The 16,522-nt window shown below is 41.6% G+C and overlaps 1 protein-coding gene across 3 annotated transcripts in view; it reads right to left on the bottom strand.

Moving 5' to 3' along the window:
• adam12b (ADAM metallopeptidase domain 12b) overlaps positions 1 to 16,522 on the bottom strand; it is a 93,008-nt gene that overhangs the window by 13,638 nt on the left and 62,848 nt on the right. For all 3 annotated transcript variants that reach the window (XM_044373057.1, XM_044373058.1, XM_044373059.1), the window contains 5 exons: positions 6,378 to 6,555; positions 3,764 to 3,853; positions 2,082 to 2,277; positions 1,863 to 1,971; positions 1,155 to 1,353 (listed from right to left, as the gene is read on the bottom strand). In XM_044373057.1, the coding sequence (XP_044228992.1) occupies positions 1,155 to 1,353; positions 1,863 to 1,971; positions 2,082 to 2,277; positions 3,764 to 3,853; positions 6,378 to 6,555 (772 nt within the window). The remainder of the gene's footprint in view (positions 1 to 1,154; positions 1,354 to 1,862; positions 1,972 to 2,081; positions 2,278 to 3,763; positions 3,854 to 6,377; positions 6,556 to 16,522) is intronic.

Here is a 16,522-nt window from a genome sequence, read left to right as displayed (position 1 = left end):
CAGAACAACATACTGTCACTCTTGTCAGCCTTTTGGGGCCCAAGGCTGCATCCTGTGGATAAATGGCTATAAACAACTAGCCAACAGCTACGTCAAAAAAGGTACAGAAAGAAAATATTCATGAATATTGACCCCAGGCTTGTACGGTGGCGTATTGCTGCCACCATGCCAAAAAAATATTTGTTCATCTTTTTGTTATAATTAAAAACTTCTTTCATTCGTCTGGTAGAGAACACTGCACAAACTGGTACTGAGCCCAAGACACCAAATCCACTCATAATTACACATAGGTGCATGGAAGAATAGGAAAGCGGCTACGTTTAAACATCCTGCCACATAGATCAGTCATGTTCTAGGCCAGTGGTTCTCAAAGTGGGGTCCAGGGACCCCCAGGGATCCTTGAAAGGGTTCCAGGGGGTCCTCAGCAAAAAGGGGAATGATTTATTTTCAAAATAATTCTATCCATAAGTAACACAATGAAATATTGTATGACTATTTTGGTCATGGGTTTCAAACACTTTCTGTAACAAAAAATCTAAAAGCAAAAATCGTATCAGATGGGGGTCCGTGGTCTAATTTGTGTCAGTTTAGGGGACCTTGATGTGAAAAAGTCTGAGAATCACTGCTCTAGGCTACAGCGTGAAATAAGCATGAAATGACAGTTAATCAAACCACATAAACCAGTAATTTTCCTACTTGATGCAGGCTACAATATCATCTTTTTAGGCAATGACTGGATCTTTTTCCTGTTTTAACAACATTTTGTGAAATAACGAAAAGGTTTTGCGATATAACAAAATAAAGTGGTAGGTTGTTATTACAAGCAAAATCAAAAAATAATTAAATATCTAGTAATAAAGAGAAAAGTATGGCATTAAAACATGAAACCATCTTATTACAACATGAAAAGGATCATCTTAAAACAAGAAAAGTTTCTCATTATAACAAGAAACTGAGCAAATGTGTTTTCGTCGTGGTGGCAGCAATATGCTGCCGTAGGCTTGTACATTTCTGATATACTGTACATAATTTTTGTCACATGTGATTGTTGGTTTATGAACAGCAGGCCTACTGTTGAATCATAAGATTAGGTTTTAGGAGGAACTAAATAAAACCTTGCATTCTGTGTTTTTACAATTAAATGATTGACGCACCATGCCGTCTCCACACTTTGTACCAGCCAGAACCAGTCCAGGGTCAGGCATGTCATCACCCAGGTAAACATGTGTTCCCCGACACAGAATACGCCCTCCTTCTTGAAGCGGGATGTTGGTCTCAATGGAGACCGCGTTTGTTCCGATCACTGGCCGGTTGGCTCCTCCCTGGCACTGAATTTTACCACACTTTGCATCCCTGCACACAACACACACACGTAAGGAAACAAAGATATAGAAATGCATGCACACAAATATGAAAACATACAGTAAAACATTTAATTAACAAAGTCTTAAACATAAAGGCCTGTCAATCACAGGCAAGACTGAAAAAGATAAGTAACCGTAAAGACAGATGAAAGACTGCCGAGAGAAAGCTGCAGTGCTTCAGTCCTCCGGTCATTAAAGCAATTACATCAATTAACAAAGAGCTTGATTACCGAATTCACCCAAAGGGAGAAGATCTTTAGAACAATTAGCCGACAAGAATAGCATGAAATGATCCATGAATACTTTCGTAGACCATAATTAGCTGCTATCTTTCTCAAATTACATTCTTCACCCATGTAAACTTTTGTTTGAGGATCACATGTCTGATTGTCATGACGTAATGATGATTGCTAATGACACCACTTAAGCTAATCAGTTCTGTTTTGCACAGTAATTTCTCCGAACCTCTACCGTACCAGTGCAGCTGCAGAGTCTTACCTCGAATCACATTTGGCAAAGGAGCCTTTGGAATCCTTCCCACAATTCCCGTACGGATCCCCTGCAGAGTTGACTCGCTGAAAGCAGATACCAGGGGCAGGCTTGGCTCCTACGCACAAAGACAAACAAGGAAAATACAAAATTCAAACATTATTGAAATGAAGAGCGTGATTCCCTTCCTGGTTCACAGTTCAATTTACTAGCAGCCACTAAAATTACCTGGTCCCCACAGGGTGATGCATTGCTGCTCATGATTCTGACAGATGCCATTGTAGCAGTAGCCCTCCACGTTGTGGCAGGCATGTCCATCATGCAGATAGACGTTGGCCGGGCAGTGAGGGTTGGCACCAGTACAGAACTCCGGCAGGTCGCAGGAGTTACTGGACTCTCGACACAGGGTACCAGCTGGTTTGAGCTGTAAAAGAAAACATGTGAGACCTTTTTAAACATGGAATCTTCAACATTTTTTAATGGCTTTTGGGCTTTGTTAACGCTCCGTTATAACTCTATTCAAACATGATAGGACTGTTACAAACAGAGCTGCAAAGCTTGCATGATGTTTGCCACCTGGTGTGAAAGAGGCAATGAAGGCCAGTGTTAGAGAAACAGGCTATGGGCTACATCAGTAATGGATTTTAAAATTGATTTTTCAGGTGAAGGCTCAATTAATGACCCCCGCTTCCCACTAATGGGTCCTGTAATAATTTTTTTCATCATTCTGCTGCACCCAGGTAGTTAAAATAGATTTTGGAGACTTCAGAGAAGTTTTTAGGTTCATTCTAATATAATTTCTATTTGCTCATGATGTGTGTAAAGAAGGGTTTTGCTGAACATTCATATTGGGGGCACTGGGCATGGATGAAAGTTGAAAATTTTAATTATTGTGATGATTATTGTGGTTTTCTGATAGTTTTATTTTACTTTTTTTGCCCTGCACTGTGATGGTAAAACAAGAAGAAAAATATGTGAGAACACATTTTTATATACTGATGTGATGTGAGAAGAATCTCTTTGACAACTTAAAATTGCCTCTTTCATACCATTTTGTGGCTATTTTCTTCTCTCTATGCATAAAATTCAAATTAAATGACAAAGTGATCACAGGTCTCTTAAGAAGATGATGCACATTTAATACAGTATTTCTTGAATATTTAACCTCGTGCTGCTGTGGCCTTTACATTAATGTGAAACCAATCATTTTAGATGTGAGCTGTGTTAGAAGTGCAACACTACAAGGTGAGACTTAAAAGTAAAAGAGGCTATACAACACATGTAAAGGTAGTGAAATATTGTAGAATACTGATGTGTCATGCCATGCTTTGTGTAAAGCAAAGGAAATGACTCATTTGACTTAAATTGGAGTTCTGTGCAGATACATGTTTAAGGACACAATGAGCAGACTCAGAGCTTTTAATCATCTTCAACAATCGTTCCTTTTCAAAAAAAGGGACACACATCTGAGATAGGAAAAACATTTACTTGTCAAAGCAAAAACCACTAATAACTCAGTGGAAGCGAACTTTATACAATCCAACTTATCTAAGAACTTTCCCTCAATTGAAACCTGCCTGCCTATTATTGAAATATACAAAGTCTGACTGTACTGACCTGAGATATTAAATGATATATGAGGACACACTATTGTGAGCCTCTTAATAACCTTCCACATAGAATTAACAGGGTGTCAAAAAGTTTTGGGCTTTGCACTTCAAGTTTGGAAATAAAAAGCTTCCATCTCTTCAGAGTAAAGCTTTGTAATGTTCATCCAAGTAGCAGAGAAAAATACAATTTCCAAACTTTTTCAGCTATGAGAATGGAAGAAGGGCTTTTAAATTGGGGAATGATGGCCAAGAGTGTGTGAAGAGAGAAGTCAGACTTAGGTCTACATCTTAAAGTCTTACCCTGCAGTCTTCACAGCACTGTCCGTGGGCGCACACAGCGTCTCCCTTGAGCGTGCACGTGGTGGCGTTGCAGCATGGGTTCATACATTCCTAGGAGAAGTGAAAGGAAAACAAGATAGTTAACAACATGTGGACCTGATCTCCGCTCTTGAGACCCTTTCTCAAGCTGTCCCTGTCAGATCAAGACCTCCAGGTCAGGAGAGCACACTTCCTGTCCGGGGATTCCCGCCCTACTCAATCTGACCTAAAGACCCTTGGAGCTGCATTAACAGAGGCTCATATGTTCTGGATTTGGGGAATTCTTGTGTACAGAGCAGTGTGTTTAACATGGAGGTCAACAAAGTGAGGCAGAAGAGCAAAAGATATGAATCGGGCACAGCAGCTGGGAGGGTGTGTGTTCAGATCTTCAACTCTGATTAGATGTGGACAGTAGAAAGATGTGGCTGAGCTGTTGGGGTGTTGCGGGCAGGAGCAGGAGTGGGACTTGAAAGCCCTTAAGAGGCAAAGATCGCAGCACTTCACCACAATGACACGATCAGCTGGCTGCTGGCAGCTGAGGAGAAGTTGGAAGGGAAGTAATGCTAAAAGTCTTCAGGGAGGTGTTGTGATGTTGATCTTTTATTGGATGCCAAAACACATCAGCTTTGTTTTCCATGTAGTGTCACGCATTGCACTATTGCGCAGAAAACAACTGCCTATATCATTTTTCTTTCTCTCTTCGTGGGCGTTTCGCTGGTGGGGCTGTAAGGTAATGACAAGACGTGTTGAAGGCTGAGAACTGAAGGCAGCCGGATTGTTGGACGTCTAATTTTCAGTTGATGTGTGGTTTTATGAGTCTGGCTGTTTACCTCTTGGCCCTGACATAAGCCTATTGTTTAGAGGGGAGAGAAAAGGTTGCTTTCATCTCTCTGTCTAAGTGGGCTGGCAGATCAAACGAACAGGCACTCTGTGGTGACATCATGGAGGTTATGGAAGGGCAAGCTGGCAGAGATGGAGTTGGCAAATGTAAACTATGCAGACGGTTCGTTGGTGGTCATACACAATGGCTCCACAAAAATACTATCTACAGTTGCCTCTAAATGATTGACTACATAGTTATAACACCACTTCACGAAATAATCAAACACATTAGTGAGTCAGTCGGGTTTAAACAGTTAGTGCACCCAATCCTGTTTCAATGGATAATCCACAGAAATGTCCTCAAGGCATCTAAATTCAGATAAAGAAATGAGGAAAGATGAGTTATGTGTCAAATGAAGAACTGAAACAATCAGTGGAAAATAAGTGGAAAAATGGAAATTTGAACATTTCCAATGGCATGACAACTGGCTAAACTACATCTGCTGATGACGACCATCATCAAAAGCTCCAGAACAACTACTAAAGGGACCTCAATGTCATTTCAGACATTTTTTTAATCTTGTTGGTTGGATTAAATAATTAATTTTGAGGACCTTGATCACCATGGGGAAACTATGAAAGGCATTTTTCACTATTTTCTGACATTCTATACATGTAACGATTCATTGAAAAAAACCCCAACAAAAACAATGACAGATTAATCAGCTAAGATTAAACATGAAGAAAATAAAAACTCAATGACATCATTTGAGTTTGTTCTCCAGGAAACCCATCGACCTTTAAGTGATATATTTCATCATCATTTGGTTTTACACTCTGTGAGACACACAGCTGCCTTGGCTGACACTGAGTGATTCTCACTTCACATGTGATTCTCACTTCACTTCCCAAGGTGCCCTGCAGTGTGTGTGAAGCGAGGACCAAAGTGTACAGTTTGTGGGTGGACACATGCATCAGAGCGTGCCCGGTCGTTTGGGTGGCACAGCCTAAGAAAGCATGTTTTTACCTCGGCTCGGTCATACTTTTGTTTGTTTCCTTTGTCACATCATTGGACAGTGGTTTGATTAATGGGCCTTCAACAAGGAAATGACATCACTGTGGCAGCCTGTCAGAGCACTGTTTAGCACATGCAGGAGACTGAGGGAAGGTGTGATGTAAATAAAACACTTATATCAGAGGCCTCGGGTGGTTTGCTGCGCTTTTAGGCTCTTTTTTCACAGCGGATTTCAGTGCTTTTAAGCTACAATAACAACGTCAATGTCAAGAGAAAGTTTAACTTGAAGTTTGTTGTGGTTTGTTAGGGGAGTCTGAGCGAGCTGTTGAGTCTCTCAGTGGTTCTGGATGATTGCTTACAGGACAGTTACCATTGTTTTCTTTGGGCAATGGGCTTTGTGAGGGGAATATCAAGTTACAAAAGTGCATGATACACAAAAAATATTTTGGCTGTTTGGCCTTTTTTTCATGATTCATGTTCCAGTCATGTAGCTTAGCCCAGTCCGTATCTGTGGGAATTTAACATATTGAAAGAAGGGAGGCAGTTTACTGTCAGTGAAAATTAGATAAACTTGTTGAACTTAGGAGAAAGGACCACCCATGGAGTTTGTGTGAATCACATTAACTACGAGTTCCAAATTAATTTCCTGAACAGCTTTTGTGTTTTAACGTTTGTTTATCCAGCATCCAACATCTTTTTTTTTCTCATTGTTTCACATCCACATGGTTCCACATGGAAGCACCTTTCTCTTGGCCTTACCTCTGGCTCCCCGCAGTCACACTCTTCTCCTTCCTCCACGTAGCCATTGCCACACTTCTGTCCACCGTAGAGCACCTTGACCTCCGGCATGTTGTAGAGACACATGCCCACGCCTTTCTCCAGACTGGCGGCAAGGTCCTTCTTACTGCATGTACTGAACACTGTTGGGAATGGATACCTACAAGAAGAATGAAAGTTGCCTGTTAGGAAGGAATGAAGAGACTTGATATTAAAAAGTTCCACAAATTTGCACAAGGAAGAAAAAAAAAAATCCTGCTTCATGTATACTTTTACTGTTCAGAAACCAAAATGATTTCAAGTGGAATCATTCTGCCGAGCTGCCTAAGCTCTGAGTCAGGACACAGACAGAGCTCTGACTGGCTGCCTTTGTTAAATCTGCTCATTCAAGAGGCCTTTTCACACAAATTTAATGGTCTACTGATATTGTATGAGCTCCAATTCAATACTGAAGATTTTCAATCCAACTCAATATATAAGCGGGCCATCACATGTCCAGAGAACCATTTTCTCGGGCAGCTACATTTTCATGGGGCATATCCTGGCAAGTGTGGGCCAATTGAAGTAACTGACTGAACGTAGGAGTGTGGGGACGGGTATGTTGGATGTGAACGATGTGTCTGTGAGTGTGAGCATGTGTGTGTATGTGAAATTAGATAAAATAGCAAGCCCGAAACCACATAATTTCAACCGCATTAATTTCACTCCCTGGTATTGCTTACCTGAAGTGCTGACTAATGTCTAATTTAGTAAGGAAAGAAATTGGATTTCGTATTGAAAATGAGAAAATGTTATGACTTTAAAGATGAAACTGTGTGATATGCCAATAACAGCTGTGAAGCCCGGGGGAATGGTCCTCCTGCTAGAGTGAGCTTTTGTGAGTCGACAAACCAAGACCAGAAATAAATAGGAAAAGAGAGAGACGAATCGTGGAAAACTAAAATAATATGTGAACAAGCAGGGGGGAGAATACAGCGCTGTTATTCTGATGGGGTCACAAATGGCTCAAAAGTAAGGCTTGGAAGAAGAGTTGGAAAATCTTCTAAGGAAGGAGATGAAATGCTGGAACAGACAGAAAAATGGCAGAAATCTTGCCGCTTAACCTCTCAGGCTTGTGTCCGACTATGCCACAGGACATACAGTGTTACAACACTGTGTATGACCAAGCCTGGGTCTCACGGCATGTGCCAGCAAGCAAACAAGAGCAGCATCACAAAAGGACTGACACAGAAAAGCAGGCTTTGGTGTATCAAATAAGCATCTCAGAGCTCACACAGTCACAGCAGAGAATCGGAAAGAGGACGTGGACGATGTGAGGTGGCAGTGAGCGACGGATAGCAGAGGGGATTGGCAGACATGACACTGCTGGCAGTAGATACTTGAAAAGCCTGACTTCAGATAGAAACATGTCATACACGCACTTATGCAGCGATAGACTGACTGGGGTCTTCAAAAGCAACAGGGCGTGGAGACTGTCTGCAAAGCTTGCGGCTTGACAGGACAGATTTGTGAAAATTCAACATTACACATAATATGTTTGTGGAGGCTGGCGTTGGACAGATGTGGTAGGGTGGAAGGGGTGGGGGTGTGTGATGCTTTGCCTCTGCCTGAGGGGGATTTGGCTACTACTACATGGATATTTCACTGCTGTTAGCTGACTATAGTGAAGCTCCTCCTGAGGGGAGCGGAGATAACAGTGGAAGCATTCAATGGGAAATAAATCTGTTTTTTCTTGATTTACCGAGAACATAGAACACAGACAAACATCCTCTTCTAAAAGCCACCCTCGGGTGCAATCGCTGCATCCACATAACTCAGACTGTCCACCTTTGAGTGTTGGCCGCTTTCATCTCTCACTGACCAAAAGACAATCCACTTGTCTCCGTTTGCTCTATCTGCTCCCACAATCCCTCTTGTTAGAATCTTTTTACCACGCACACACAGTCAGAAAAGGAGCTTGGCTTCCTGAGCAAGGGGACCCATGCACCAATTCAAGCATAGACAGACATGTTCCAGGATCTGTATGAGGGGGTTTGGAATGTGCATGAGGGGTAAAGGGGGCTAAACACAGTCTGTTTTTAATAAACTAGCATTAATGGTGAAAGTTGGGATGGTTGTCAGTTGCAGATTTTTTCACTGAGGAAAATCAGGTTTCTTTGGACCAAATTAGACCCACATGGAAAGTATTAACAAGATCCAGTGGATACATGTTTGTTAAAAACAACATGAATTCAGGTCTGAGCACCATCATCATGTATACAGCCGTGCTTTGTTTGAGGCAAAGGCAGAAGAGACTGTATATCTTCAGGGGTTACTCCCTTTTGCAGACTATTGACTGATTTATCTTCTATCTTCAGTCTTTGAGCATGAACCAAAAACACACTTCATCGTCTCTGGCCAGTTTACAAAGTTAAGATTATGCTGACCAAACACATGTCCACTATCACCACCAGTATGTTGTACAGCTCTCTCACTAGTTTGATTTTAAGTAAGAAAGATATACACTAAAAATGTCAGCCAAAGTTGACAGAGACTACTGATTGGACTTTGAATCACTGAAATGACATTTAAAAGCCAATTAAACACAACTCTCTTCAAGTGAGAAATTAAGATGTGATCTGTCATTTATGCTTGACTATTTAAAGATGAGTGCACACTGAGTAGGAATGGTGGGAGCCAAGAAACCATGTCAAACGATGTACATTTAACTGATGTTCAATGTGGCCAATGATTGCATATGAACACGGCTTTGATAATTGAGCTGACATCCCTCCAAGTAACAGGTGCCCTCTTCCATGCTGGTAACAGATGTGGTGTCAACTTGATGGGGTGCCCAAGGATGCAGCAAGAATATCTTATTTCTCTGTCACCCACTGCCTGGTGCAGCTTTTAATGACAGCAAGCAGATACAGGAAAGAGTGTACTGTCCAGACACAAATTAGCACAAACACTATATCAGGGACAAAATCTGAGGAGGTTCTTTCCAAGAGTTGTTGTGCCATTAGCTGAATGTCTGTGACTGTTAGCGGGAGGAAGAAAATTAATCTATATGAACAGGAAAAACGCTGAATTACTATTCACTTTGTATGTGATGCAGACGTTGACTGTAGAGGTCTGCAGAAAGTTTCAGTGCAATGAGCAAAGCAATCGTGGCTTTTTTCTGAACTCACACTGTATACATTGTCATACTGTAAATCAAATGTAATGCTTTGTGTACTATTCTAACCATGGCTAGATTTAAAGAAATGCAGTATTTAAAGGCAATACCTCTGAGGAAACAAAAAAGCTGACACCATGAGGTAAAGAGGTCAATGTTTTCAATAAACCCATAGAAAGACACACCCTAAATAAGCATTAATAATGTACGAGCAGCTCAAATGTACAGATTTCAATTTGGAATAGACCCACGTCGAAGGTGCTTATTATCACAGCTGAGACCACACTGCTGCTCTGCTGTCCAGGAAATTAGCCGTGCAGAAAGTGTAGGTTTCCCTGGATATTATTAGCTTAAAGCCCTGCACCCTCTCCAGGTGTAGTTTGCTGGGGCGGAACAAATTTGGCTGCACACAACAGTTACAGAAAATCTAATTAGCCAGCCGCTTTTCTGGCTGTTGGTAATATTTGAAAGACAAATATGTCATTCACGTTGAGAATAACACACTGTTAAAGATTATAATCTCATTAATTTCAGACAGTCTCATACAGAGATACTGAAAATATGTGGCGCTAACTCACTAATAGTAGACTCAGTTCCTGTAAAAGCCATAATCACAGAGAACTATGAAAATATTAATGTTTTCTGTTCTGCTCTTTTATTTCGGATTCATTCAGTAATGTTTAAAGTGGCAACAAAAACAGGTATTTACCCCCTCCTATTTTGTCAAGTGATGTGATCTTGATTTGATTCTGTTGATTTTCAGAGAGGACGGATTTGTTTCCACCAAATTTTCACCAATACACGCTTCACTAGGTTTAACCATCTCTCATCTATGCTGCCTGTACATTCAAGATGACCGTAATGCCAGCATCTCATAAAGAACAGGAGATATAATTTGGCACTGGAAAACTTTAAAGGGGATGTCAAAGACGCCAGAAATGTGTGGAGCAGTTGATTAAAAAAGACACAAAAACAAAACCTGGGAAATTCAAGAAATAATGTAAAATTGAAGACGGAAAAAAAATCAACACATAAAATACACAGCCTCACAGCAAGCTGCCACCAACACTCCCACTACACTACTGTAGAACAGAGACTGGCCTTTTACCTTCTCTGTCAGAACATACCATCTGCTAAGGTAAGCACAGGGTGAGCTAGACCAATGCAAAGCTTTCAAAGAATACACAGTATCAAGCATAGCAATGAACTTCAGTAACTGCTGACAGTAACAATTTATCTACAGGCCACATTTGTGCACATACAAGTGCATCAACATCTACTGCAGATGAGTTTTATCCTTCCTTCCTCCAATTGACTGTGCTCAGAGGACTTTTTAGAGGACCTAATGATGCAAACCTGTTTTCACTATCACTGAAAGGCCTTCTCTGAATACATTGGGACATGTCACAGTAGGAAAAGCATAAGTGCAATTAACAAATCAATAATGGCTGAATTAGCTGCTTCAGTTTCGTTATTGTGCATGTTTGCTCACTGTCACAATGTCAAGGGACAGCTTAACATTAAGAAACATTATAAGTAAAGCCTGTGCTTTTCCTACTATCTATCAAAATGTCTGCTGTGACAAAGGTCAATTGTGCAGATGATCCACACCGACATCAAAAACAGAACAGCAATAACAAAGAAAACAAGATATATCTCCACAGTAGGAATGACCCATTTTAACAGAACACAAACAAAACTACAAATACAACTGAAACACATGACTGAAATGAATGTTTTAAGAATAGAAAAAGGTGGTGATGTGGGGTGATGTGATAGGGTCAAGTGAAATAGAAAGGAAGCAACCTTTTCATAATGATTCAAAATGATCTTGTAGCATTCAGATAAGCCCTTACTGCGATGTGGATACAGGCTTTAGTGCACCAAGCAGCTTTTCCTGAATATACAATCATACTGTATGTGCACTACAGATGATTCCTGTCAGTTTGATTAACTCAACACATGAGGCGAAGCCGGTGGGTTCAGAGGAGGAGGAAACGTCAGTCTGGATGGAGAGTGAAATTGGTCCGTAGACAGTAGAGGCATTGGTCACATGAGGGCTATTCTATTTGTAGGCTCTCTGACTGACATCAAGCTGCCTCTATTGCACTCTCAGCTGCACCACAGACTGACAGGCATTTAGTCCTAGTTAAGCAGGAGAGACATGTCTGACCTTTCAGCAAATGTTAGGCTGCAACACTGGCAGGGGCCTGTGGTGATTAAATATCAGGGAAAAAGGCAAAACACAAGCTAAATTTACTGCAAACATTTACTCACACTAGATTTTTCCCATCTCTACACACCAGAATATCTTCATATAATGACCTTTTTTTTACCTTCTCAACTCACTTGCACTCTGTCATTCTGACAAGAAAATAACACAAATCACGAGCTCCCTCATATTGTTTTGACAAAGACTTCACCTCTTGGCCTTAAAGTCCAGGCATAGCTCCTTGCTGTGTTTCTCCTTTCTGCCCAGTTACAGGTACAGACAAAGGAAAGTACTTTTTAAGTAGCTTTCTCCACACGTTCATATGATGCAATACTTAGCTCAACTTCTAAAAGACTTTCCCCAGAAGTCTTTTAGAAGTTGTGAGGAGGAGGGGGGGGGGGTGTCCATGTAAAGTCTGTTTCTCTCATCTGTCCCTCATCTTCCACTTGTTGTGACACAAATCTTTCATGGCAAGACTTTATGCCTCATACGCCTTTCAAAATCATCCATGTGTCCTCTTGGATTTTACTGTAGCTTTTGATGTCATTGACCACAGTATTCTTATTGCAAAGCTCAAATAATAATAATAAGCTTTATTTATATAGCACTTTTCTTAACAATGTTACAAAGTGCTTCACATGAAGATAAAATACAATGAATGTTTTAAGAAGATATTTAAAAGCAGTGATAGATTTAGCAAACCTAATCTCAGCAGGTAAGTCGTTCCAGAGTTTAGGGGCCTGGACTGAAAAATCTTGATAGCTGTTAGTCACCGGTTGGGCTCTGAGAACAACCAGAAAGCCACTATCAGCCGATCTAAGAGGGCGCCCAGGCACATAAGGGGTTAGTAGATCTTTGATGCGAAAATGAACGGGAAGCCAATGCAGGGAGGCCATAATTGGAGTTATATGATCTTGTTTTCTTGAACTAGTGATAATCCTAGCACCAGAATTTTGAACCAACTGAAGACGATAGAGGGAAGCCTGTAGACAAGAAAAAATAAAGGTATGGACCACCCTGTGTAAATCCTCAAAGGATAAGAAGGATTTAATCTTTGAAATTAACGTAAATTGAAAGAAACATGACTGAACAACCTTCTTTACTTGGTCATCAAAACAAAGGCCAGAATCAAACAAAACACCCAAATTTCATGCACTTGGCTTAATGTTATGTTGACAGGGCTCCAAGATTGCAGGCTACCCGATTGAAAGAAATGAGTGTGGCAAACAAGATAATTTCCATTTTGTCGTCATTAAGTTTGAGGAAATTTTGAGAAGTGCAGCAACTGATAACAGAAAGGTAGGCGTTAAGTTGGGTTAGGCTGCTATGATTTGTGGATTGTAACAGGACGTATAACTGGGTGTTGTCAGCATAACAATGGTTCTGTACATTATTCTTATTAATGACCTGACCCAAGGGCAGAATATAAATGGAGAACAGCAATGGCCCCAAGATTGACCCTTGAGGAACACCGTGAGTGAACTAGGAAACAAAAGATGGGACATTTCCAACAACAACAGAAAACGTTCTATTGGACATATAGGATCGTAATAGATGAGAGCTGACCCCTTTTAGACCAACCAAAGTTTCAAGACACTGCAGAAGGATAGAGTGGTCTACTGTATCAAATGCCACATTCAGGTCTAACAGGACCAGAATGGAGCTTTCACCTTTATCTGCAGCAAGGAGTAAGTCATTTGTCACCATAACTAAGGCCGTCTCAGTACTGTGTAGACCTCTAAAACCAGATTGATAGTTATTGAGAAAGCTGTTAACACTCATTTAAGCAATCAATTGAGAGGCAATCTTTCTTTCTCCAACACCTTAGATAAGAAAGATACTTATGAAATAGGTCACATACATAAATAGGTTAACATGGGCTGCACAATTGCATGTTTAAAACAAGAAGGAAAAATACCAGTGGCTAAAGAGCAATTTATAATTGATAAGATGCAGGGGCTGACAGCGGGCAATAAGTCTTTTAAAAGTTTAGAGGGAATAATATCAAGCTGGGAAGAGGATTAAATATGAGAGACAGTGGTTTCTAGGACTGAGAGGGAAATTGGCTGAAATTGAGTCAGCAATGCACAGTTTGAGAGGAGGACAGATAGGACACGCATGTCTGAAATGATTTGAGTCCTAATATTCTGCACCTTTTTAACAAAATAAGTCTGAAATTCCTCTGCTAATTCAGTTCAGTATTAGAGGTGGAGGAACTGCTCACAACAATAAGACTTTGGAGTTATGGGAATTATTGGAAATCAAACTGGAAATTTAGGCTGATTTTGCCTCTTTAACAGCAGTCTGATAGCTGACCATGTGACTTCTTTGGATGTCAAGGGGGACTTGTAACCTATTAGCCTTCCTTATGACTTCAGCTTTTCTGCATTTTCTCTTGAGGGCTTGAGTGTGCTCATTGAGGCATGGAGAAGGATTATGCTTTTTCTTTCTGATTTTGAGAGGAGCAGTATGATTAAGGATAGAGAGGGAGATATTATTGAAAGAATTATTCAGGGCATCAGGGCACTGTTGCTGCATAAAAGAGCTTGAGGTTAAGGTATTTGAGAAAGTTTCAAAGATTTAATGGCATGTGACAGGACAGTGGCACGAGGCTTACCAGTGGAAGGAGATAATGGAACAGTAAAAATAATGGCTTTATGATCTGAGACATAAAAGTCAACAAGGTTCACATTTATGGGGCGAAAACCAGTAGTGAGGACCAGATCTAAGGTATGGCCTTTAGAATGTGTGGCACCTAATAATTTGGTTTAAACTAAAAGACTCAATAAGATACAGTAAATCACGGGAATAGTTAGAAGGGCAACATACATGGATATTGGAGTCACCAGGGATGAGTACTCTTCAGAGGTCTGTATAAAAGTATACAAAGCAGAGGAACTGGACCAGAAATATTTTTAAAAAAACTTAAGACTTCAAAAGAGTTTAAAAAACCAAAAGACAGAAAAGAGCACTTACAACTATTTCTATGGATGACAACAGTGCAACCACCCCGACCCAAATGCCAGGTGGAGATGAAAATGGGAAAAGCAGGGATAGCCTCAATTAAGGGGACAGCATCATTAGGAGTGAGCCAGGTCTCAGCAGCCACACAAAAGCCCAGGCAATTAGCAGTTATAAAATGATTGCAGATAAAGGACTTATTGGAAAGGGATCAGACATTCTACAGGCCACATTTTAGAGGGGCAGATGACAGAACAGGGAATTGGGGAGCTGGCAAACAGTTAATACAGTACAGTTATCTCTTATTCAGACCACCCCTAGACTGGCGAGTTGAAGCAGAAAAACTGGATCTGGAGTTCCAAATAACAGGGATATGAGAAACTGGAGGCCAACAGGGGGAGCTATCATACAAGACGGTGGGTGGAACAGCCTGGTTTCTAGCCTCAGAATGATTCTTATTTATTACGATATTGGACCAGTAGGGAGTTTGTGACAGGTTTACTGGTGTATGATGACATTCACACAGCTGGGCTAATCAGAGTGTTGTGAAGAATATTGGCAGACAGCATGCGAGAATCCAGTTGGTTTGGATGTAAACCCTCCCTTTTAAAAAGTGTAGCGTGCTCCCAGAACAGATTAAAATTGTCAATAAAACCGATGCTCGGCACCCTGCAGTGAAGTTGGAGCAGGAATGGAGCTGAAGGAGTCTGGTGAAGCGTCCCACTCCGCAGCCCAGAGTGGGAATAGGGTAAAGATGAACATGTGTTTCACATTGAGTTCAGGGAGCTTAGAAAGTCTGATGAAATCTTCTTTGAGCATTTCAGATTGTTGCTGGGGAGTATCATTAGTGCCGACGTGTATGACAATCTTTTTAATATGTGAGTATTGTGAGAGCAGGTGGGGGATTTGGATCATTAAATCTGATACTGTAGCACCTAGGAGGGAAAAAGTCTTTGCCTGCTTGAGTTTTATTTTCTGATAATGGAGACACCGATTATCAGCATCTTGAATGGGGAGTGCTGTGCTCCCCGATTCTGTGAAGGAGCTGCACCCCCGGAGATGGACAGTGGGCCATGCTTTGGGTGCGATAGAGAATGTGCTGCACCAGCTTGTGGCTCAGGGCAGCAAAGAGCAGGCTAAGGAGCTGCACCCCACCCCCAGTGGATGGCCCGAGAGTAGCCTGGTGTCAGGTGTAGAGGCGACGGGGAGAAGCCCATTGCCGGCCCGGGGCACCGATGCACAGTTGGCATGGGCTGCCTGGGTGCAAGGGACTGAAGACCAGGCATGAGGGTTGCCGGTAAACGGGACGAACAGGCCAATGGGGGGAAATCTTTTAAATCCAGGAGTTTTTAATATTTTTTTGAGTGGAATCTCCTGAGATGGATGAGAGTGATAAGACCGCTTGCCACTGTGTTTACCCTCGCCAACGACAGACCAACTCCCTGCAAGCCCATGACAGGGAGTAGAACTGGCCGAGGCTTTGGGTTTAGCTCCCAGGAGGATCCAGGGATCTTCAGGCTGGCTAGGTGCAGCCTCCGGAGCTCCAGTGGTGATGGAGCAGGACCATGGAATAGTGGTGTCTTTATCTGGTACTGGAACTGAGCAGTTGGGGGAACAGGTCCCGCTGGTCCTGTCCCGGATATCGCAGCCAGAGGAGCCCAGGACAGCAAGAAATTTAGCTTGAGCAGTAATGACAGCTGAGAATTCAAGGATGAGCTTGTCCTTCTGACTGAGTTCAGCCTCCAGATGAGTGATGTTGTCCTTCAACTTGGAGAAGGTAAGATGGCAAGAATCACA

This window comes from Thunnus albacares, chromosome 14 (assembly GCF_914725855.1).
Source record: "Thunnus albacares chromosome 14, fThuAlb1.1, whole genome shotgun sequence".
NCBI classification, from domain to species: Eukaryota; Metazoa; Chordata; class Actinopteri; order Scombriformes; family Scombridae; genus Thunnus; species Thunnus albacares.
The sequence above is the reverse complement of the archived record's forward strand: the minus strand, read 5'-3'. Positions and strand labels throughout refer to the sequence as shown.